Genomic DNA, 23,082 nt, shown 5'->3' on the forward strand with positions numbered 1-23,082 from the left:
GTTGTATGTTAGGGTCAGAACAACACCAATGCACATCTATAAAAAACACATCACACACAAACTAACCTGCAGGTCGGGGTAGGCAGCATTTCTTCACAGTGAAATTGTCCGTGCCAGACTTGAGCACAAAGGTCTTGAGGCTGTCGGTGAGCTCCTTGACACTGGAGAACTCCCGGTCCAAGCCTTCCAGAGCAAACACTGAAACACTATGCAGGATCCTGAACTGCTTGTGGATTGCAGCTTGTCCATCCTACAGGAAGCCAGCAAAGATAGAACTAGAATTTGCATCCAAATATATAACTTCTACTGACATTGTATTGCTTTTTATATTTTTGGACTCTACATTTCCCATGTTCCTCGTCCTTCAGGGCTTGGTGTGGAGGCACTTTTACCTGACTCTTGTTTAGAACAGCTAATATGATGCGGTGGTAGTCGAGGACGCTCCAGCGCACAAGAAAGGCTCCCTCTGCCACGGCTTCCTTCCTCAGTCTCTGCAGCACAAAGTCATCACTGAAAAAGACAGTCAGAATTGTAGTGGGAGCCAGGGCAGTGTGTGTGTGTGTGTGTGTGTGTGTTACTCACTTCATTGGTCCATGAAGGCCATTGGTGGCACTGAGCACCACTCTGGGCGGAGCCACCTCGTGACACAGGTAGTGGTGTGCGTCTGCAGTAAGCCGGAAGTACCCGTCCAGCAGGGAGACGAAAGACAGAGCCTCAAGGCTGGAATTTATTTGAACCTCCTACACACATATAAACATATCATCCTCAGAAAACACCACCTACACACATTTCGCAGTCAGATACTCCGCTACCATACAGACATACATCATATAGTAAGATGCAACTTCACACACACACAAACCTAACTTGAGATCCGCACACTTGACTTAGGTTTTCGCATAAATCATGCACTGTTGTCAATGGGGGATTTTCACAAAACATGGAGCTACGTGTGTGTGTATCTCAAGATAAGTTTGGGGCCCAACAGAAAGCAGTTGAGATGCAGGTGCTCGAACCATAGAGAAGTTGTCTTGTTTAATGATGCTGACGTTGGCTCCAGTGATGGTGATGTGGGAGATTTCAGNACTCACTTCATTGGTCCATGAAGGCCATTGGTGGCACTGAGCACCACTCTGGGCGGAGCCACCTCGTGACACAGGTAGTGGTGTGCGTCTGCAGTAAGCCGGAAGTACCCGTCCAGGAGGGAGACGAAAGACAGAGCCTCAAGGCTGGAATTCATTTGAACCTCCTACACACATATAAACACATCATCCTCAGAAAACACCACCTACACACATTTCGCAGTCAGATACTCTGCTTCCATACAGACATACATCATATAGTAAGATGCAACTTCACACACACACACACACACACAAACCTAACTTGAGATCTGCACACTTGACTTAGGTTTTCGCATAAATCATGCACTGTTGTCAATGGGGGATTTGCACAAAACATGGAGCTACGTGTGTGTGTATGTCAAGATAAGTTTGGAGCCCAACAGAAAGCAGTTGAGAGGCAGGTGCTCGAACCATAGAGAAGTTGTCCTGTTTAATGATGCTGACGTTGGCTCCAGTGATGGTGATGTGGGAGATTRCAGGGAAGTCGCAGAAAGACGTCCATGTGTCAGAGGATTTAGGTTCTTGCTGGAGAGGCGATTGCTTCACACTTTTCCGATTCCCTAAGTAATCGTTCCCAAAGTAACTGTTGGCCTGGGCCTAGAATGGATAGACACAATTTACAGAGCATCCCACAGAAGGCATACTACGAGAAACACACAAAGGCAACTCACAGTTTTAACTAGCAGTCAAAGAGCTTGATAGACATCCAATGAGACAGACAGACATACCTTCTGCACTGTGATCTTCCTCCACTGAATCCCCTTGGTACCAGACACCATGACCTCATGCATGGCCTGAGGGCCAAAGTTCTCAGGGTCAGAGGCCCCGTGAGCGTGGCTGGTGTTGAGGTAGGAGCCGCTCCCGTCGCCCCCGTCCTTCCTCAGCTCCAGGTGGGCCGTGAGGAAGGTCTCGGTGCCGAAGCGGGGGGCTAGGTGCTCCAGAGTAGACAGGTATTTATACATGACCTCCTGGGAGCCCAGGCGTCCTACGTCCACAGTGTGCTCCTGGAAGGTCCTCACAAAGTCAGCAAACACACGCCGGATACNCTGCACTGTGATCTTCCTCCACTGAATCCCCTTGGTACCAGACACCATGACCTCATGCATGGCCTGAGGGCCAAAGTTCTCAGGGTCAGAGGCCCCGTGAGCGTGGCTGGTGTTGAGGTAGGAGCCGCTCCCGTCGCCCCCGTCCTTCCTCAGCTCCAGGTGGGCCGTGAGGAAGGTCTCGGTGCCGAAGCGGGGGGCTAGGTGCTCCAGAGTAGACAGGTATTTATACATGACCTCCTGGGAGCCCAGGCGTCCTACGTCCACAGTGTGCTCCTGGAAGGTCCTCACAAAGTCAGCAAACACACGCCGGATACGGATCTTCGTCAGGAAGTTGTCCCTCGCTATGTGTCTGGAGAAGGATCTCGGAATGCAGCGCAGGAAGCTACAGTATGGCAAGGGGAATAAGGAAGTAAATCAAAACATTACGGCTGTGTTTGTAAAGGCACTAGTTTCCCTATATAATGCACTAGTTTTGATAGTGAATAAGGTACCATTTTCAACACAGCCTCAGACTATAGTAATGTCTGAAACCTTGTCAAAGCCCTTCCTAAAGCAATGCACCCATCCCCTCTGACTCATGGCTTACCTGACAGACTTGGCCACTTCCTGTAGCGTGCAGCCTGAGCACAGGGCCTGGTGAGAGAGGTGCAGCACAGCCATCCCCAGACTCTCATTCTTAAAGCTACTCAACTCTTCTTTTCCTTGAGCATCCTCCATCGGCGTGACATCATTCACAAAATCAAACTTTGCCTAAGAGAAACAAAAGGGAAATGACTTATTTCACAATATTAAAATGTCCATGTGACAGGAATATTATGTTAATGCACACTTCCACAGGAATATATGAATACAAACACATTTTGGATAAAACACGCCTCATTCTGAAACTCACCTGGCAGAAGAGGTATTCCAGGGAGGTCATTTCTAGTAGAGGTGAGCCCCCGTGCTCTGTCCCTGACCGTGGGGCATATCGCGCCACTGACGGCTCCTTCTCACTCAACCCATGCCAGTTCCGAAAGTAAAACCTGGGAACAGAAAGAGAAAATTCCCTATATAAATATGCCTGTACGTAAAAGCATACAGTGCATCGTCGACCCATACAGACCAATTCTAACTCTCACACACACACACACACATACACACTATAAAAACAGTTGGCTGGTATGCCCTCGCCCTTCTGAGCGGTCGGCTGTGAATGCCCTCACCCGCTAGCACAATTATACTGACTGGGATTTGGGTTCTGACCTTCCACAGGATGTTCATACAGAACAATGCTAATGCTTCTCTGGGTTCTGATCCTCCACAGGATGTCCGCTCAGAACAATGCTGATGCTTCTCTGGGTTCTGATCCTCCACAGGATGTCCGCTCTGAACAATGCTGATGCTTCTCAGGGTTCTGATCCTCCACAGGATGTCCGCTCAGAACAATGCTGATGCTTCTCTGGGTTCTGATACTCCACAGGATGTCCGCTCAGAACAATGCTGATGCTCTCTGGGTTCTGATACTCCACGGAATGTCCGCTCAGGAACAGAATGCTGATGCTTCTCTGGGTTCTGAATACTCCACAGGAATGTCCGCTCTTGAACAATGTCTGATTGCCTTCATCTGGGCGTTCTGGATCCTCCACAGGATGTCGCGTCGAACAATGCATTAGATGCTTCTCTGGGTTCTGACTACTCCACAGGATGTGTCCGCTCTTGCGAGCAATGCTGATTCTTCTCAGGGTTCTGATACTGGGTCTTGATCCACATACAGATGGAGTCTGCGTCGTTCAAGAACAATGCTGATTGCTTGTCAGGTGGCCGGTTGCCGGCGTTGTGGCCGGCGTTTGGGTTCTGATACTCACGAGGGGATTCCGCTCAGTGAACATGTCTTGATGCTTCTCTGGTTCTGATGACTGGCCGAGCAGGATGTCCGCTTCAGAATGCTAATGCTGAATGCTTCTCTGGGTTCTGATACTGCCACCAGATGTACCGCTGGGCTCTCAGAACAATGCTGATGTTCTTGCTGGGTTTGCAGTACTCCAGCAGGATGTCCGCTCAGAAACAATGCTGATGCTTCTCTGGTTCTGTACTCCCACAGGATGCCGCTCTGAACAAGTTTGCTGATCTCTCTGGTTTCTATACTCCACAGGAGTCACTCAGAACACATGCCTGATGCTTCCTTCTGGGTTGGCTGATACTGGGTCCTCCACGATGTCCGCTCTGAACAATGCTGATGCTTCTCAGCGGTTCTGATACTCCACAGGATGTCCGCTCAGAACAATGCTGATGCTTCTCAGGTTCTGATATGGGCGACCACAGATGTCCGCTCAGAACAATGCCTGATGCTTCTCTGGGTTCTGATACTGGTCGTCCACGGATGTCCGCTCAGCAATGGCTGATGGCTTCTCTGGGGTTCTGATCCCACGATGTCCGCTCAGAACAATGCTGATGCTTCTCTGGGTTTCTGACTCTCCACAGGATGTCTGCTCGAACACATGCTGATGCTTCTCTGGGTTCTGATACTCCACAGGGGATGTCCACGCTCAGAACAATGCTGATGCTTCTCAGGGTTCTGAATACTCCACAGGATGTCCAGCCTCAGAACAATGCTGATCGCTTCGTCCTGGTCTCTGATCCTCCACAAGATTGCCCGTCAGAACAAGTTGTTTCGACTTTATTTTCTCCTTATTTAACCAGGTCAGGCCAGTTGAGAACAATTTCTCATTACAACTGCGACCTGGCCAAGATAAAGCAAAGCAGTGCGACAAAAAACATCAACACAGTTACACATAAACAAACGTACAACAATAACACAAAATAATTAGGGAATGGAAATCGGATTTACAGTGTCGTGTCTGAGTGTAGGAAGAGTAGGGAGGTAAGGCCCTAGAGGCGAAAATAATTAAAATTTAGCATTAATACTGGAGTGATAGATGTGCAGATGATGATGTGCAAGTGAGATACTGGGGTGCAAAAGAGCAAGAGGGTAAGTAATAATATGGGGATGAGGTAGTCGGGTGTGCTATTTACAGATGGGCTGTGTACAGGTGCAGTGATCGGTAAGCTGCTCTGACAGCTGATGCTTAAAATTAGAGAGGGAGACATAAGACTCCAGCTTGCATTTTGTTCCAATCATTGGCAGCAGAGAACTGGAAGGAAAGGCGGCCAAAGGAGCAATTGGCTTTGGGGGTGACCAGTGAAATATACCTGCTGGAGCGCGTGCTACGGGTGGGTGTTGCTATGGTGACCAGTGAGCTGAGATAAGGCGGGGCTTTACCTAGCAAAGATTTATAGATGACCTGGAGCCAGTGGGTTTGGCGACGGATATGTAGTGAGGGCCAGCCAACGAGAGCATACAGATCGCAGTGGTGGGTAGTATATGGGGCTTTGGTGATAAAACGGATGGCACTGTGATAGACTACATCCATCACAGAATGATGATGCTTCTCTAGGTTCTGACCCTCCACAGGATGTCCGGTCAGAACAATGACGATGCTTCTCTTTTCAGGGTTTTAATTTCCTTTTCCTCTTCACACACTTCTGGTCATATAACATGAATCTAGACTGGGAGTAAATCTGGGTGGAATAGTACTTGTGTTACTCCGAATGAATTATGGTTATTTTGATGCACGCACCACATTCAGGTATTCTTGTTGCTGTCCACAATAAAAATCGACGTCAGAAATGTGCGTCTTCTTTCTTCGGACAAAGATAACACTCTGACCTGAGTGGGTGCAGTGTCCAGTTGCGCCTTTCCAAGAGCTCTGACTGGTTGGGAACGGCAGGGCTAACTAAGGTAGGCTGAACAGCCAAACTAACAGGACTCAAGGGAAAATGAAGGGAGTGTGAGGGAAATGTAGGTTGAAAGGAGGGGACGGGATGGCCTTTTTTAAACACACACACACACACGCACACACTAACCTCATGCGATAATGGAGTGTCAGGCTTGTCTGCTCTTCTGGGTTGAAAAAATGGTTGGGACTGTACCAGCAGTGGGATTCAGGGTCATACAGGGAAAACAGGACATGGCACAGTGGAGTTATACCTAGGGGGACAGATATATAGGTTACGCACACCTTGGATTCACCCTTTCAATGACATACAGTGCATTCAGAAAGTACACTTTTCACTTTTTCCACATTTTGTTACAGTACAGCCTTATTCTAAAGTGGATTAAATAAAAAAATGTCCTCATCAATCTACACACAAAACTCCATAATGACAAAGTGAAAATAGGTTTTTAGACATTTTTGCAAATGTAAAAACAAAAAACTCTAATACCTTATTTACATAAGAATTCAGACCCTTTGCTATGAGACTCGAAATTGAGCCCAGGTGCATCCTGTTTCCATTGATCATCTTTGAGAAGTTTTATTCAACTTGATTGGAGTCCACCCGTGGTAAATTCAATTGATTGGACATGATTTGGAAAGGCCCACACCTGTCTATATAAGGTCCCATAGTTGACAGTGCATGTCAGAGCAAAAACCAAGCCATGAGGTCGAAGGAATTGTACATAGAGCTCCGAGACAGGCTTGTGTCAAGGCACAGATCTGGGGAAGGGTACCAAAACCTTTCTGCAGCTTTGAAGGTCCCCAAGAACACAGTGGCCTCCATCATTCTTAAATGGAAGAAGTTTGGAAACAGGACTCTAGGACTCTTCCTAGAGCTGGCCGCCCAGCCAAACTGAGCAATCGGGGGAGTAGGGCCTTGGTCAGGGAGGTGACCAAGAACCCGATGGTCACTCTGACAGAGCTCTAGAGTTCCTCTGTGGAGATGGGAGAAACTTCCAGAAGGACAACCATCTCTGCAGCAATCCACTAAATCAGACCTTTGTGGTAGAGTGGCCAGATGGAAGCCACTCCTCAGTAGAAGGCACATTAAATCCTGCTTGGAGTTTGCCAAAAGGCACCTAAAGCCTCTCAGACCATGAGAAACTAGATCCTCTGGTCTGATGAAACCAAGATTGAACTCTTGGGCCTGAATACCAAGCATCACGTTTGGAGTAGAGGTCGACCGATTATGATTTTTCAATGCCGATAACCCGATTATTGGAGGACCAAAAAAAAGCTGATACCGATTAATCGGACGATTTTTAAAAATGTATTTGTAATAATGACAATTACAACAATACTGAATGAACACTTATTTTAACTTAATATAATACATCATAAAAACAATTTAGCCTCAAATAAATAATGAAACATGTTCATTTGGTTTAAATAATGCAAAAACAAAGTGTTGGAGAAGAAAGTAAAAGTACAATATGTGCCATGTAAGAAAGCTAATGTTTAGTTCCTTGCTCAGAACTGAGAACATATGAAAGCTGGTGGTTCCTTTTAACATGAGTCTTCATATTCCAGGTAAGAAGTTTTAGGGGTTAGTTATTATAGGAATTATAGGACTATTTCTCTCTATACCATTTGTATTTCATTAACCTTTGACTATTGGATGTTCTTATAGGCACTTTAGTATTGCCAGTGTAACAGTATAGCTTCCATCCCTCTCCTCGCTCCTACCTGGGCTTGAACCAGGAAACAAAACAACAGCCCACTCGAAGCAGCGTTACCCAAGCAGAGCATGGGGGATAACTACTCCAAGTCTCAGAGCGAGTGACGTTTGAAACGCTATTAGCGCGCCCCCCGCTAACTAGTTAGCCATTTCACATCGGTTACACCAGCCTAATCTCGGAGTTGATAGGCTTGAAGCACAGCGAAGAGCTTCTGGCAAACGCAGGAAAGTGCTGTTTGAATGAATGCTTACGAGCCTGCTGCTGCCTACCATCGCTCAGTCAGACTGCTCTATCAAATCATAGACTTAGTTTAACATAATAACACACAGAAATATGAGCCTTAGGTCATTAATATGGTCGAATCCGGAAACTATCATCTCGAAAACAAGACGTTTATTCTTTCAGTGAAATACGGAACCGTTCCGTATGTTATCTAACGGGTGGCATCCATAAGTCTAAATATTCCTGTTACATTGCACAACCTTCAATGTTATGTCATAATTACGTAATTCTGTCAAATTAGGCGGCCCAAACTGTTGCATATACACTGACTCTGCGTGCAATGAACGCAAGAGAAGTGACACAATTTCACCTGGTTAATATTGCCTGCTAACCTGGATTTCTTTTAGCTAAATATGTAGGTTTAAAAATATATACTTCTGTGTATTGATTTTAAGAAAGGCCTTGATGTTTATGGTTAGGTACACATTGGGCAACGATACGCACTGCATCGGTTATATGCACGCAGGACACGCTAGATAACTAGTAATATCATCAACCATGTGTAGTTAACTAGAGATTATGATTGATTGATTGAATGTTTTTTATAAGATAAGTTTAATGCTAGCTAGCAACTTACCATGGCTTCTACTGCATTCGCGTAACAGGCAGGCTCCTCGTGGAGTGCAATGTAATCAGGTGGTTAGAGCGTTGGACTAGTTAACTGTAAGGTTGCAAGATTGAGGTAAAAAGGTACAAATCTGTCGTTCTGCCCTGAACGAGGCATTTAACCCACCGTTCCTAGGCCGTCATTGAAAATAAGATGTGTTCTTAACTGACTTGCCTAGTTAAATAAAATTAAATAAAGGTGTAAAAAAAAAAAATGTCCGATTGTTATGAAAACTTGAAATCGGCACTAATTAATCGGCCATTCCGATTAATCGGTCGACCTCTAGTTTGGAGGAAACCTGGCACCCTCCCTACGGTGAAGCATGGTGGTGGCAGCAATATGCTGTAGGGATGTTCTTCAGCAGTAGGGACTGGGAGACTAGTCAGAATCGAGGGAAAGATAACAGAGCAAAGTACATTGTTGATGAAAACCTGCTCCAGAGCGCTCAGGACCTCAGACTGGGGTGAAAGTTCACCTTCCAACATGACAATGACTCTAAGCACACAGCCAAGACAATGCAGGAGTAGCTTGGGACAAGTCGATGAATGTCCCGATTGAACATCTCTGGAGAGACTTGAAAATAGCTGTTCAGCGACACTCCCCATCCAACCTGACAGAGCTTGAAGGATCTGCAGAGAAGAATGGAAGAAACTCCCCTGATACTGGTGTGCCAAGCTTGTAGCGTCATACCCAAGAAGACCCGAGGCTGTAATTGCTGCCAAAGGTGCTTCAACAAAGTACTGAGTAAAGGGTCTGAATACTTATGTAAATGTAATATTTCAGTTTTTTTTTTATACATTTGCAAGCATTTCTAAAAACCTGTTTCTGTTAATCATTATGGGGTAATGTGTGTAGATTTATGAGGAAAATAAACTATTGAATCCATTTTAGAATAAGGCTGTAACGTAACAAAATGTGGAAAAGTGATGGGGTCTGATACTTTCCCGAATGCCCTGTAAAACCCAGATTCCTGGAGTCATCAACTCAAACACACCCGTACGTGCCAGGCTGCCAATGTCCTCTAACATGAGCAAACAGAACACCACACAGCTAACCGGAGAGCCCTAAATTCTTTCTCAATACTCACACAAAATATTGTTTCTGTTTCATGAAAAAATAAATGGCACTTGTTCTTACCACAGTCTGTGCTGCAGAGATGGAAAGCTCAGCTGTCACTTTACCCTCTGTGTGGGTCAGATAGCGCTCCCCTCCCTTGGTCCAAAACAGATAGACATGGACGCCTGGTCCCTGAGGAGGCTCACACTGGCCTGTGGATGACCCTGTCCTGGTACTCTTGGAGTGGCCACTTCGAGACATCATGGACCAGGCTGGGTCACTCACACTGTCCAGGAGGAAGTAAGAGAAAAGTATTTCACTGTAATCAATTACATGGTAACAAATCCAGAGAACAAATAAGGACATGCGTTTTATACTTATACATGGGTTTTGTTAATATCAACAACAAAATGTATACTCAAATACAAGGTAAGCTTATTGTAGCGAGTAAGCACATCTGGATCAAATAGATTTGTTACCATGTAATTGTTCAGCATTATTACCATGTTCTGAGAAACTCGCGATATGATCCAATATTTTCTAGTAAGGCCTTCCGGGTATTGCACATGAACTTCAGTAAAGACGCATATTTAACGATAACATGACATGAAAATCCGGATATAATTTATCCAATGTTTCCACATCATTTCTAAATCTATTCTCACCAATACATTGATCACTTCGTCATCGAACTGATTGCTCACGGATATGGTGGAATATAGCCTTCTGTGTACTGTAAACAATTGTAAACCAGAGGCATAATGCCTACTTCCTATAATACTGATATAGTATGCTTTATCCGCCAATGCCGGGTATTTGTAAATTGTATTGCACATTTGTCAAACTACAGAATTCTTACCATTTAGTTGCGTCCCTAAAACGTGTAGTTAGAAAACCCAATGCAGGTTGAACCGAAGTCCACTCTTCGTATGATTTCCTAATGCGTGTCTCCCCTACTCCTACGCATGCCCGTGAAGCGCATAGACAGAGAAGTCAGCTACAAAATGAAAACACCGAAAGACACTTTTGGCCACTCCCCTTGAACCAGCTGTACTACAGTAGTCTTGTGGCATAGCTCAAATCAAGTCGTATTTATCACATGCGTCGAATACAACAGTTGTAGACCTTATCGTGAAATGCTTACTTACAATCCCTTAACCAACATTYCAGTTCAAGAAATACACTAKCGTTCAAAAGTTTGGGGTCARTTATACATTTATTTGTTTTCCATGAAAACATACATGAAATMAGTTTCACAATGAATAGGAAATATAGTCAAGATGTTGACAAAGTTATAAATAATGATTTTTAATTGAAATAATAATTGTGTCTTTCAAACTTTGCTTTCATCAAAAAATCCTCAATTTGCAGCAATTACAGCCTTGCAGACGTTTGGCWTTCTAGTTGTCAATTTGTTGAGGTAATCTGAAGAGATTTCACCCCATGCTTCCTGAAGCATCTCCCACAAATTGGATTGGCTTGATGGGCACTTCCTACAGTACCATATGGCCAAGCTGCACCCACAACAGCTCAGTAGGGTTGAGATCCGGTGACTGCTGGCCACTCCTTATAGACAGTTATTAGTTATTGCATAGTTTGGAGCTGTGCTTTGGGTCATTGTCCTGTTGTAGGGAGGACAATTGGTTCAAGTAAGCGCCATCCAAGGGTATCGGCATGGCTTGCAAAATGGAGTGATTAGCCTTCCTTTTCAAGATTCTTTTAACCTGTACAAATCTCCAACTTTACCACCACCAAAGCACCCAGACCATACATTGCCTCCACCATGCTTGACAGATGGCGTCAACCACTCCTCCAGCATCTTTTCATTTTTTCTGCGTCCTATGTTTTCTTTGTGATCCGAACACTCAAACTTAGATTTTCTGTCCATAACACTTTTTTATCTTCTCTGTTCCAGTGTCTGTCTCTTTTTTGCATCTTAATCTTTTATTTTTATTGGCAGTCTGAGATATGGTTTTTTCTTTGCAACTCTGCCTAGAGGGCACATCCGTAGTCGCGTCTTTACTGTTGACGTTGGGGTATATTTAATGAAGTGCAGTTGAGGTTGTGAGGCGTTGTTTCAAACTAGACTCTATGTATTTGTCCTCTTGCTCAGTTGTGCACCAGGCGCCTCCTACTCCTCTTTCTATTTGGTTAGATAGAGTTGCGTGTTTTGAAGGGGTAGTACACAGCGTTGTACGAGATGTTACGTTTCTTGGCAATTTCTCGCATGGAATAGCCTTCATTTCTCAGAACAAGAATAGACTGATGAGTTCCAGAGGAAGTTCTTTGTTTCTGGACATTTTGGACCTATATCTAACCATAATGCTGATGCTCCAGATACTCACGTCTAAAGGCCAGTTTTATTGCTTCGTTAATCAGAACAAGATTTTCAGCTGTGTAACATAATTGCAAAGGGTTTTCTAATGATCCATTAGATCCATTTAAAATGATAAACTTGGATTAAGATATAGCACTTGGAACACAGGAGTGATGGTTGTTGATAATGGGCCTCTGTACGCCTAACTCAGCAAAAAAGAAACGTCCTTTTTAGGACCCTGTCTTTCAAAGATAATTAGTAAAATCCAAATAACTTACCAGATATTTCATTGTAGAGAATTAACACTGTTTATTGTTGTTAATGAATGATAACATTAATGAACATGCACCTGTGGAAACGGTCGTTAGAACTAACAGCTTACGACGGTAGGCAATTAAGGTCAGTTATGAAAAATTAGGACACTAAGAGGCTTTCTAACTGACTCAAAACACCAAAGAAGATGCCCAGGGTCTGCTCATCTGCATGAGTGCCTTAGGCATGCTGCAAGGAGGCATGAGGACTGCGATGTGGCCAGGGCAATATTGCAATGTCGTCTTTGAGACGCTAAGGAGCGTACAGGGAGACAGGAGGACAGCTGATCGTCCTCGCAGTGGTAGACCACGTGTAAACACCTGCACAGGATTGGTACATCCGAATCACACCTGCGGGACAGGTACAGGATGGCAACAACAATGCCCGAGTTACACAGGAACGCGCAATCTCATCATCTGCTCAGATTGTCGCAATAGGCTGAGAGGCTGGACTGAGGGCTTGTAGGCCGTTGTAAGGCAGGTCCACAGAAATCACGCAACATGTCGCTATGGGCACAACCACCATCGCTGGACCAGACAGGAGGCAAAACGTGTTCTTCACTGACGAGTTGCGGTTTTGTCTCCGGAGTGAAGGTCGGATTCGCGTTTATCGTCGAAGGAATGAGCGTTACACTGAGGCTGTACTCTGGAGCGGAATCGATTTGGAGGTGGAGGGTCGGATCATGATGGTCTGGGGTGGTGTGTCACAGATCATCGGACTGAGCTTGTTGTCATTGCAGGCAATTCCAACGCTGTGCGTTAAAGGGAAGCATTCTCCTCCTCATGTGGTACCTTCCTGCAGGCTCATCCTGACATGACCTCCAGCATGACAATGCACCAGCCATACTGCCTCGTTCTGTGCGTGATTTCCTCCAAGACAGGATGTCAGTGTTCTGCCATGGCCAGCGAAGAGCCCGGATCTAATCCATTGAGCACGTCTGGGAGCTGTGGATAAAGGGTGAGGGCTAGGGCCATTCCCACTTGAAATGTCCGGAACTTGCTGGTGCCTTGTAGGAAGATGGGGTAACATCTCACAGCAAGAACTGGCAAATCTGGTGTAATTAATGGACAAAAAAATGTGATTTCTTTCAAAAACAAGGCATTTCTAAATGACCCAAATTCTGAACGGTAGGGGTAGGTGAGACTTATCGTGAAATGCTTATTAAAGCCTTAACCAACAGTGCAGTTCAAGAAATAGAGTTAAGAAATATTTAACTAAATAAAATAGCAAAAATAAAAAAGGAACACAGTAGAATTACATAACATAAGAGGCTATATACAGGAGGCACCGGTACCGTGAGTAAATGTGCGGGGGGTCAGGTTAGTCAGGTAATTTGTACATGTAGGTAGGGGAAAGTGACTATGCAAAGATGATAAACAGCGAGTAGCATCAGTGTCAAAACAAAAGCGGGGGTCAAAGTAAAAGTCGGGTGGCATTTGATTAATTGTTCAGAAGTTTATAGCTTGGGGATAGAAGCTGATCAGGAGCCTTTTGGACTAGATTGGCGCTCCAGTAGCGTCTTGACGTCGGTGAAGGAGTCTTTGACAATTTCTTGGCCTTCCTCTGACAGCCTGGTATATAGGTCCTGGACGGCAGGAAGCTTGGCCCATGATGTTTGGGCCGTAGCACCACCTCTGTAGCGTTATGGGTCAGATGAGGCAGTTGCCATATGAGAGTGGATGCAACCAGTCAGGATGCTCTCGATGGTGCAGCTGTAGAACTTTTTGAGGATCTMGGGACCCATGCCAAACCGTTTCAGTCTCCTGAGGAGAAAAAGGTGTTGTCGTGCCCTCTTCACGACTGTCTTGGTGTGGTTGGACCATATTAGTWTGTTGCACTAAGCATTATAATGCGACGGAAGACAGGTGATACGATCTTAGAATGTTTCTAATAAATCTCAATTCAATAACACCCTATCCTGACTCATGTAAACCACATCAGTGTTATTTTTAATAGCAAATAATACTCAAAGTGATTCTCCCATCAACTTAAAAGTTGATGGGAGGTGACACCTGCTGGTCAAATTAAGGAGAGAAAACAATGAGCAAAAAGGTCCTAAGGGGCAAGTACACTGGATTCAAAATGTCACATGTTGATATGATCCAATTTCAACCTCAGTTACTAGGCTATCCCACGTTACATCACTATGTATAATTCTATCACATCAAGAACTAAAATCCTGCCATGCCTATACATGTAGAACCAGTAGTGAGACTATTGAAAGAAAAAGAGAAAACAATGTTCCCCAGCAACTGAAAGCACATAAATACAAGGTAAACAACAGATTGGCTGGCTGGCACACACACACACCCAAAGAGACTATGTACAGGCACACACACGTTTAAGAATACAGCTTTACTAATAAGGCCCAAGCAAYAATTATGTTTAAAAAAAGAAAAGCATTCAGCAAGTGATATTGGWGTGATACTGTTGTCCACAAAGAGTGGACATCACCACAGAGAGGTTACATAGTTCCAAAGCGTTAAGGAGAAATTCATGAAAAAACACTGGGAGTAGCAATAGAAGTGATGACTACATAGATGAAAATATCATCATCGTAAAGTCAATTKATGTCAATCATTCTATCTTCTGTTCACCCATCTCCTTATTCAGCTCTTCATAAGTAGCGTCTTCCTCCTTGTCATCTCCCTCGTCTGCCCGTGAGTTAGGGACCCAYAGGCCAGAGTCAATGCATCTCTTCATGTGGACCTTAGCCTCCTGACGGGTGGGAACAATGACATTCAGAGCAKCTGTTTATAACAACTTCAGGAAGTTTTATGTCACTATTCAGTGTGCCTTTACATTTMTAGTACAATGTATGTTGTCGTATGCTTGCCCTGAGCACGTGGAAGACAATATAACAAAAGAAACACAGGAATGGATTTGGTTTTGTAACCTACCGTTGGGTCCAGTTTAGTGATGACAGTCTGCAACATTGCAATGTCCTTCTCGTCAAAACATTTCTGCATCTCCTACAAAAAGGACAAAATAAACAAAATTATTTCACCTTTATTTAACCAGGTAGGCTAGTTGAGAACAAGTTCTCATTTACAACTGCGACCTGGCCAAGATAAAGCAAAGCAGTGCAACACAAACAACAACACAGAGTTACACATGGAATAATGTCCCAGTTCCTTGGGACGACAGAGGCAGATATTGAGATCCGGCTCGAAGGACCAATTGTTAAGAGAATTTTGTTCTCAAGGTTCATAACCCAATTTTATTATATTACTCAGTCTGCAAACCAGAATTTGTAAGATCCTGGTCGAATGAAACAGACGGAGCCCCAGCTGAAATTGTCAAAAAGGTTTATTCACGGAACGTTCTAAAGTCAAGAATACAAAACAATTCATTTTATACTGACTTCTCACGCCCACACATTCACAAAACCATACACACACACATACACACAAACATACGCACACACATACACACAAACAGACGCACACACATACACACAAACAGACGCACACAATGTCCTGCTACGCACACATTGTCTCACTACCCAGCCGACAGAGATTAGTGACCTTGTCCTTGACACGTAGTCCCTGTTCTCTCCCAAATCTCTAGTCAGGTCGGCACCAAGCTCAGACAGTCTGTGTTTAAAATACCATAAAGACATATTGTCTTTACCCTAATTCTGACTAGGACTACACATTTACTGATTATGATTTTATACATTCTAATCACTTCCATACAATTATATGTTTCAGGGCGGAATATTCTAATCATTCAATTAACAGATKATTCTCACCTATCAAATAAACAAACATACAGTCAATAATATAATAGAAAAAGTCTATACAGTGTGTGCAAATGAGGTAGGATAAGGGAGGTAAGGCAATAAATAGGCCTAGTGGCGAAATAATTACAAATAGCAATTAAACTGGAATGATAGATGTGCAGAAGATGAGTGTGCAAGTAGAGATACTGGGGTGCAAAGGAGCAAAATAAATAACAGTATGGGGATGAGGTAGTTGGATGGGATATTTACAGATGGGCTATGGCAGGTGCAGTGATCTTTGAGCTGCTCTGACAGCTGGTGCTAAAGTTAGTGAGAGATATGAGTCTCCAGCGTCAGTGATTTTTGCAGTTCGTCCAGTCATTGGCAGCAGAGAACTGGAAGGAAAGGCGGCCAAAGGAGGAATTGGCTTTGGGGGTGACCAGTGAAATATACCTGCTGGAGCGTGTGCTACGGGTGGGTGCTGCTATGGTGACAAGTGAGCTGAGATAAGCGGGCTTTACCTAGCAAAGACTTATAGACGACCTGGAGCCAGTGGTTGGCAACGAATATGAAGGGCAATATGAAGGCCAGCCAACGAGAGCATAGAGGTCGCAGTGGTGGTAGTATATGGGGCTTTGGTGACAAAACGGATGGCAGTGTATAGACTGCATCCAGTTTGCTGAGTAGAGTGTTGGAGGCTATTTTGTAAATGACATCGCCGAAGTTAAGGATCGGAAGGATAGTCAGTTTTGTTTTACCAGGGTGTCTGGCAGCATGAGTGAAGATGCTTTGTGCGAAATAGGAAGCCGATTCTAGATTTAATTTTCAACTGGAGTGCTTAATGTGAGTCTGGAAGGAGAGTTTACAGTCTTACCAGACACCTAGGTATTTGTATTGTCCACATATTCTATGTCAGAACCGTCCAGAGTAGTGATGCTGGACGGGCGGGCAGGTGTGGGCAGTGATCGGTTGAAGAGCATGCATTTAGTTTTACTTGCATTTAAGAGCAGTGGAGGCCACGGAAGGAGAGTTGTATGGCATTGAAGCTCGTCTGAGGGTTAGTTAACACAAGTGTCCAAAGAAGGGCCAGAAGTATACAGAATGGTGTCGTCTGCGTAGAGGTGGATCAGAGAATCACCAGCAGCAAGAGCGACATCGTTGATGTGTACAGAGAAAAGAGTCGGCCCGAGAATTGAACCCTGTGGCACCCCCAAGAGACTGCCAGAGGTCCGGACAACAGGCCCCCGATTTGACACACTGAACTCTATCTGAGAAGTAGTTGGTGAACCAGGCGAGGCAGTCATTTGAGAAACCAAGGCTGTTGAGTCTGCCGATAAGAATGTGGTGATTGACCGAGTTGAAAGCCTTTGCCAGGTCGATGAGTACAGCTGCACAGTATTGTCTCTTATCGATGGCGGTTATGATATCGTTTAGGACCTGAGCGTGGCTGAGGTGCACCCATGACCAGCTCGGAAACCAGATTGCACAGCGGAGAAGGTAAGGTGGGATTCGAAATGGTCGGTGATCTGTTTGTTAACTTGGCTTTCGAAGACCTTCGAAAAAGCAGGGTAGGATAGATATAGGTCTGTAGCAGTTTGGGTCTAMAGTGTCTCCCCCTTTGAAGAGGGGGATGACCGCGGCAGCTTTCCAATCTTTGGCTTCGTTAACTTGCAAAACCAAAAACAGAGATAGGGATGATGATTATGATGGAAGGACGGTGCTAAATGAAGGAGGTGCAGCAGTAGATGTTCCGTACCTCAGGTAGGGACTCATACACCTCAGCAGGATCCAGTCCTCCGGGCCCCAGGCGTTTCTGTCTCTCCTCRTCTTCGTACTCCTTCATGGCCCTCTCGATGCGAATCTTGGCCCTGCCGCGCACCCTCTCCTTAAAGGACTCCAGCTCATCATTGAAGGCATCCTGATACTGCTGATCTGCAGTCTGAGAGAGGGAAATGTAACTGTCTATATGCTTTGCTATTGAGTGCAAGTGGGAAATGTATTACCTTTACACACAAACAAACCTTTATCTTGGCGAAGAACTGACGGAAGCAACCGCGGGGATCCACCTTTAGGCTCTTAGCCAGCTCCAGGACGAACTGCATCACTATGGTCTGGTGGGCCACCTGCTCCATCAGCGCTTTCTTCTACAGGAGGAAAACATCAACAGGACACTGACATTAACCCTTGTCTATGCTCATCTGTATCAAGAAAAGGAAACTGCATGTGTACTTCGTACTGAAGCATGTTTGGGCAAATAAAGAGGATCAGACGATCACTTACTAACCTACTTCATAACCTTCTCTACACCAGGATTGTGTTCATTATGCACCAAACGTAAGAAAATGGACTGAAACAGGGAGGGACTACCTGGACTTGTTCAACAAGAAACACTATCGTTTTCTGTTTCAAAACGTTTTGCTACCCTGTGCCCTACTGAACATGACCCTGATGAGTGTCCTCTGGGGTAATGTATAGTGGATGAAATCCCTGATGGGTTATTAGAGGTGAGGTTTGTCGTATTACGGTTCTGCTCTCACCTCCTCCACCTCCAGGTCAATGCACATGATGACTAGGTAGTTGGCCGTCTCCTCACACACCAGGTGAGGGTTGTCTGATAGGTACTTCTGGCTGTCYTCCCAGCGTTTCATCATACCTGACAACAGAGACAGAMACCATGGCCATGACAACTACCCACAAAGAATGGGGACAACAAAGAATGGGYWAATGACTCTCACCAAAGTGTTTGATCTCTTTCTCATACTTCTCCACAAAGGTCTTGTGTTTCTGCTCTTTCTGCTCCTCGGTCTCCTCCTTCACATCTGGCTTAACATTCATAACACTCTAGGAGAGACAGAAGGAAAGAGAGAGATTGGAGTGGGGCAAGTCAAGTGGCATCAGCAAATAACCATCACCTGCAGCCAGTGAGAACCAGTGGTTCCACACACTAAACCCACCTTGCTGAAGCCCTCCTTGCAGAGTGTGTCTACGTTCCATGGCATCTTCTTCTCTTCCCGCCGGTGGTCCTCCAGTTTCTTCTCCCAGTCTCGCTCCTCCTTCTTCAGCCTCTTCTCCTCGGCCTGTGCCTTGCTCAGCTCGGCTTTGGCATCGTCCGTGACTGAACTGGACAGATTCTTTGTCTTCTTCTGTGCTTCAGTCAACTTGCGCTTAGATTCAGCTAGCCCCTTCTCCAGGTCCTCACCAGCCTTTATGAACTGGTCCATTCGTTCCACACGCGCCTAGGTGATGGTGGGGAGAGGGGTCAGGACAAAGGGATCTCATCACGMATAACTAGATATACAACACATAACGCCAAATGTTATGTTTATCTTTCCATTGCGTTTATCTGCAAAAGCAGGCTGTTTACATAACGTAGCTAGCTAAAGCATCTGCAAATCTAGAAAGCTAGCTAARAATGTGATGATTAGCTAACTTACAGAGACCAAGTAGCTATCAAATGCATCCCTTTAATCGACATAACGTTACCTCATGTCTCCATTTGAAAAGGCTGGGTGTATCGATGTTTGGATGAGTGTCATCTTCATCATCTGAAACCTCAATGTGGTCCCACACGCTGTAGTCTATCCTACTTGTCATTCTAGCTACCTAGCTAGAAGGCTAAAATGTGCTTMTAGCAAGAGCACGTTAAAAGTGAAAATAATAGATTTGAGTCTAATGATACAACGTAACTAGCTAACTTAAAACCTTGTTAGAAATTATATCGGWAGCTAATATATTTACTATTGCTTAACAACAATAGTGCACAATATAGCTTTAGCTAGCTAAGGAAGAAACCCTGGAAGTTTCCGTTTAGACGTTTTCCACGTCTCTACGTAAATTCGTCATTGAAGAACGTCAAGGCAAAGGCATGTGGGTGGGGCATAAGATTTTTATAATTAAAAAWAWATATATATTATTTAGTAGATTTAATAATAATAGCCTACCATCATTGATAATAATAAAACCAACTGGCCATATAAATATACATTTGTCATTTTATTAGTGTTTTTATGACACATAAAAAAGAGAGAAAGAACATAAACAACAACGTAGATTTCCAAAATAAAGTTAATGGATAGCTTATTAAGGGATATAATTATTCACACTACCTCGCGTTCTAGGGTTCTCCACACTGAAAGTGAACTGTATACCCTACATATATARTTAAACACATCAAAGTATACGTTATGTTGCAATAACAACAAGAATCAATCATAACACAATAATATGCTACTATAAACTATTACATGACCAAAGTCTTTGAAAATGTAAGGCGATTCCTTTTTTTCCTGTGTGATGGTCTGGCTGACAATGATGACGCTCTCACACCTGTAACAAAACCGTGCAATTGATATTAGAGACAGACAATATCTTCCCTCTGCTAATCCCCCAAACGTGGACTTTTGTTTTGTAAAGCCAACACTCCACTGTGGGAAAAGTCACATACCTCCAACGTGGCCCGTTTTACCTTCAAGAGACTCCTCACATTACATACCAAATAAGATCAATGGCTTCTATAACAAGTATGATTGTAGAGAGTGCTAGTTCTATCCTCTAAATGTTTGCATTTAACAATGCCCCCTTCACTGTGTCCTCCTACCTTAAGACTTAGTCTTGATGATGAACTGCTTACTCTTCTTGCCAATCTTATTAGAGGAAATGCAGGTGTAGGTCCCTGGAAGCAAGGAGGAAGAGGTAAAAACAGGTTGGTCCTCCATCTTCTCTTTGGGATCTGAAGACTGCCAGCTGTACACAGGACTGGGGCTTCCTGTAGCCGTGCAGTTTAATGWGATTTCATCCCCCACACCGATGTCCAGGGTCTCAGCCTCAGGACTGAGGAAGGATGGCGGGTCTGAGAAAATAAGTATAAGGGAAAGGGATGGATATTGCATATYAACGAATACACAAACACAATTGMATTTCATTYTTTCTCATGAAACTATTAATGGTTGGGTTGAGTGGATAGGCTCACATTGCACAGAGACGTTGAGAGGCTCTGATGTCACTGAAGGAGGRGGTTGTGGTCCCTCTGGTCCCAAMTCCAGCTGAGCCACYCACTTGTACTGGGCTCCGTTATCAGCTTTGGTTGGGGTGATCAGGAGGATGGAGGATACTTGGACAGGGGAGGCAGGGGTCAGATCAGAGAAAGAGTGGTTGTAAACTTCAGTCTGCCCTCTGTACCACCTCAGAGTGAGGTATTGAACGGGGGCGATGTTCTGGACATCACAGAGCAGCTGGTACTCTTTCCCCTCCAACATGGGACCAGTGTGGTTCGCTGAGCTGATAGTGACACTGTCTGGAGTCTCTGTGAAAGATCAGCTGGTTAGTGTGTTAAGCACAACACGTACATGTAGTAGTAGTCGTCACAAATAGAATTCATCATTATGAAGTATGGCCTGATGCATGTACTGCAGCCATGCTCTGCCTTTAATTGAGCTYAGATAAAAAGCCAGCTTTATGTAGGCCAGGTTGACTCACTGTAAAGGATGAGGTTGAGCTTCTCCTCACACTGTCTGGGTGCAGTGAAGAAGACTCCGTAGCAGATAGGCTCCTCGATCCAGTCGATCAGACTGTCCACCTTCCATTGGACAGCACGGTCCTGTTGGGTGTGTGATGCCCCGATGGCTGACTCCCAGCCTAGGACACGCACCGGGCGAGAGGCCTCACAGCTGACAGACACAGGCTCCCCAAACCCCACCACCACCCTGGAGGGTTTCAGCTCCAGAGAGCATCCTTCACCTGACACTGAGACATGGACAATATCATCTTCACCATCATCATCGTTACATTGTCTTCATCTGCATCATTTTCACAATCTTTTTCATTATCATCATGATCATCACGTAATCTAATTAGAAAGGTCTATTATTGCCGGGATATCCGCAACATTCATATTTGTTAAATAAAATCACATTTACAGATACAAAGAAAATGTTGCTTGCAGTGATTTGATTGTGTGACTTTAGCAGGTGTTTATGATCGGTTTGTATCACTGTGGATATAAGATTGGGTGGGATGCAGGTTCCACTTTGCCATCATCTCTGGGTTGCAAGTTTAATTTCAGTGGACAAAGCACAGGTAAATAATTCACACACTCATATGTGCAATATTATATAAGAGTATTTCGCCGAAGAGCTTTAAAACCATTTATGACCAKTTCTATTGCCAAAAACGTCTTCAAACTACAAACTCGTCGATACAAAGGGGGCCTCTACTGCAGATGTCCCATAACCCTCGACTCCACAGAGAATAAGAAAATCTTATGAATAATATAATGTTGTCTCTTGCAACATCTTACCGGTGCAGAACATGCAAAAGGTTAGGATCCATTTTAGAAAGTAGTTTTCCATCTTTTTGCAGACTTTGATGAGGTCCACTATGGTCGGAGTTGAAAGGCGAGTGGAATTCCGACTTGGTCCTGCTTGGCAACTCCAAAGTGAACTGTGATTACTAACAAAAGCCCTRCCTCACCAAACGAGGGCTCTCATACCGTAGTCTGTGTCTGACTGCAGGGCCCCGAGGGGGAGAAGAGGGGGCTAAGGAAGTTTGACAGGCATCAAGGCCAGACCTCAATGGTAACTCATTAGGCCTACATCTCACAGGGGAAATTCTTCCTTTAATCATTTATTTGTGGTTTAGTTASAATCTGTATTTTCATGTTCAATGAGAGTTAATATATCAGAKCCATGATATATTTCAGCCCAAAATGTATTCCTACTCCTAGAATCTCAGCCTAGATCTTTTGTAGTTCTGTTCGCTGTCATGTATTGTTACAGCAGCACAACCCCAAGCTATTCAGATGACATCCCTTTTCTGTTTTTAGAAAATACCCATATAGAGTTCTGACTTCAGAATGGTGCTACGGTTACAATTTTCAGTTCTTTAATCTGAAATGAAACTTCAATGACCCGTGTTAATTTGCCTCAAACTAAACAATTCCCGTGTGACTGTGGATTCATATACGTAGGTGGTTTGAGAAAACTCACATTGCAGTTCTACTCTCTTTTCTGCAGMCATGTTTGATTCCCATGCGCACACTGCTTGGACACCCCATGCTTTGTCAAGACTCAAGCAGGTTGGATTGTTGGACTTGAGTTGTCCGGCATGTAGTGTGTAGGCC

General features: G+C 44.5%; 2 protein-coding genes and 1 pseudogene across 2 annotated transcripts; all 3 read right to left on the bottom strand.

Moving 5' to 3' along the window:
• Nucleotides 1-10,548, bottom strand: part of LOC112070582 (non-receptor tyrosine-protein kinase TYK2-like) — a 20,161-nt pseudogene extending 9,613 nt beyond the window's left edge.
• A 4,029-nt stretch (nt 10,549-14,577) lies between these two features.
• On the bottom strand, nt 14,578-19,804 carry LOC112070583 (hsp90 co-chaperone Cdc37). Its single transcript, XM_024138006.2, has 8 exons — nt 19,449-19,804; nt 18,920-19,201; nt 18,701-18,806; nt 18,503-18,618; nt 17,987-18,109; nt 17,722-17,904; nt 15,142-15,213; nt 14,578-14,959 (listed from the first exon to the last, which is right to left on the bottom strand). Exons 1-8 carry the CDS (start codon nt 19,557-19,559, stop codon nt 14,819-14,821), a joined length of 1,134 nt encoding a protein of 377 aa, XP_023993774.1. The 5' UTR covers nt 19,560-19,804; the 3' UTR covers nt 14,578-14,818.
• Nucleotides 19,805-20,201: 397 nt separating this feature from the next.
• LOC112070584 (vascular cell adhesion protein 1-like) lies at nt 20,202-22,411 on the bottom strand. The gene is made up of 5 exons (XM_024138007.2): nt 22,261-22,411; nt 21,441-21,707; nt 20,935-21,267; nt 20,563-20,814; nt 20,202-20,291 (listed from the first exon to the last, which is right to left on the bottom strand). The coding sequence occupies exons 1-4, from the start codon at nt 22,310-22,312 to the stop codon at nt 20,564-20,566; spliced, it is 903 nt and encodes a 300-aa protein (XP_023993775.1). The 5' UTR covers nt 22,313-22,411; the 3' UTR covers nt 20,202-20,291; nt 20,563.
• Nucleotides 22,412-23,082: the final 671 nt, after the last annotated feature.

Source organism: Salvelinus sp. IW2-2015, unplaced genomic scaffold (assembly GCF_002910315.2).
Source record: "Salvelinus sp. IW2-2015 unplaced genomic scaffold, ASM291031v2 Un_scaffold1372, whole genome shotgun sequence".
NCBI lineage: Eukaryota > Metazoa > Chordata > Actinopteri > Salmoniformes > Salmonidae > Salvelinus > Salvelinus sp. IW2-2015.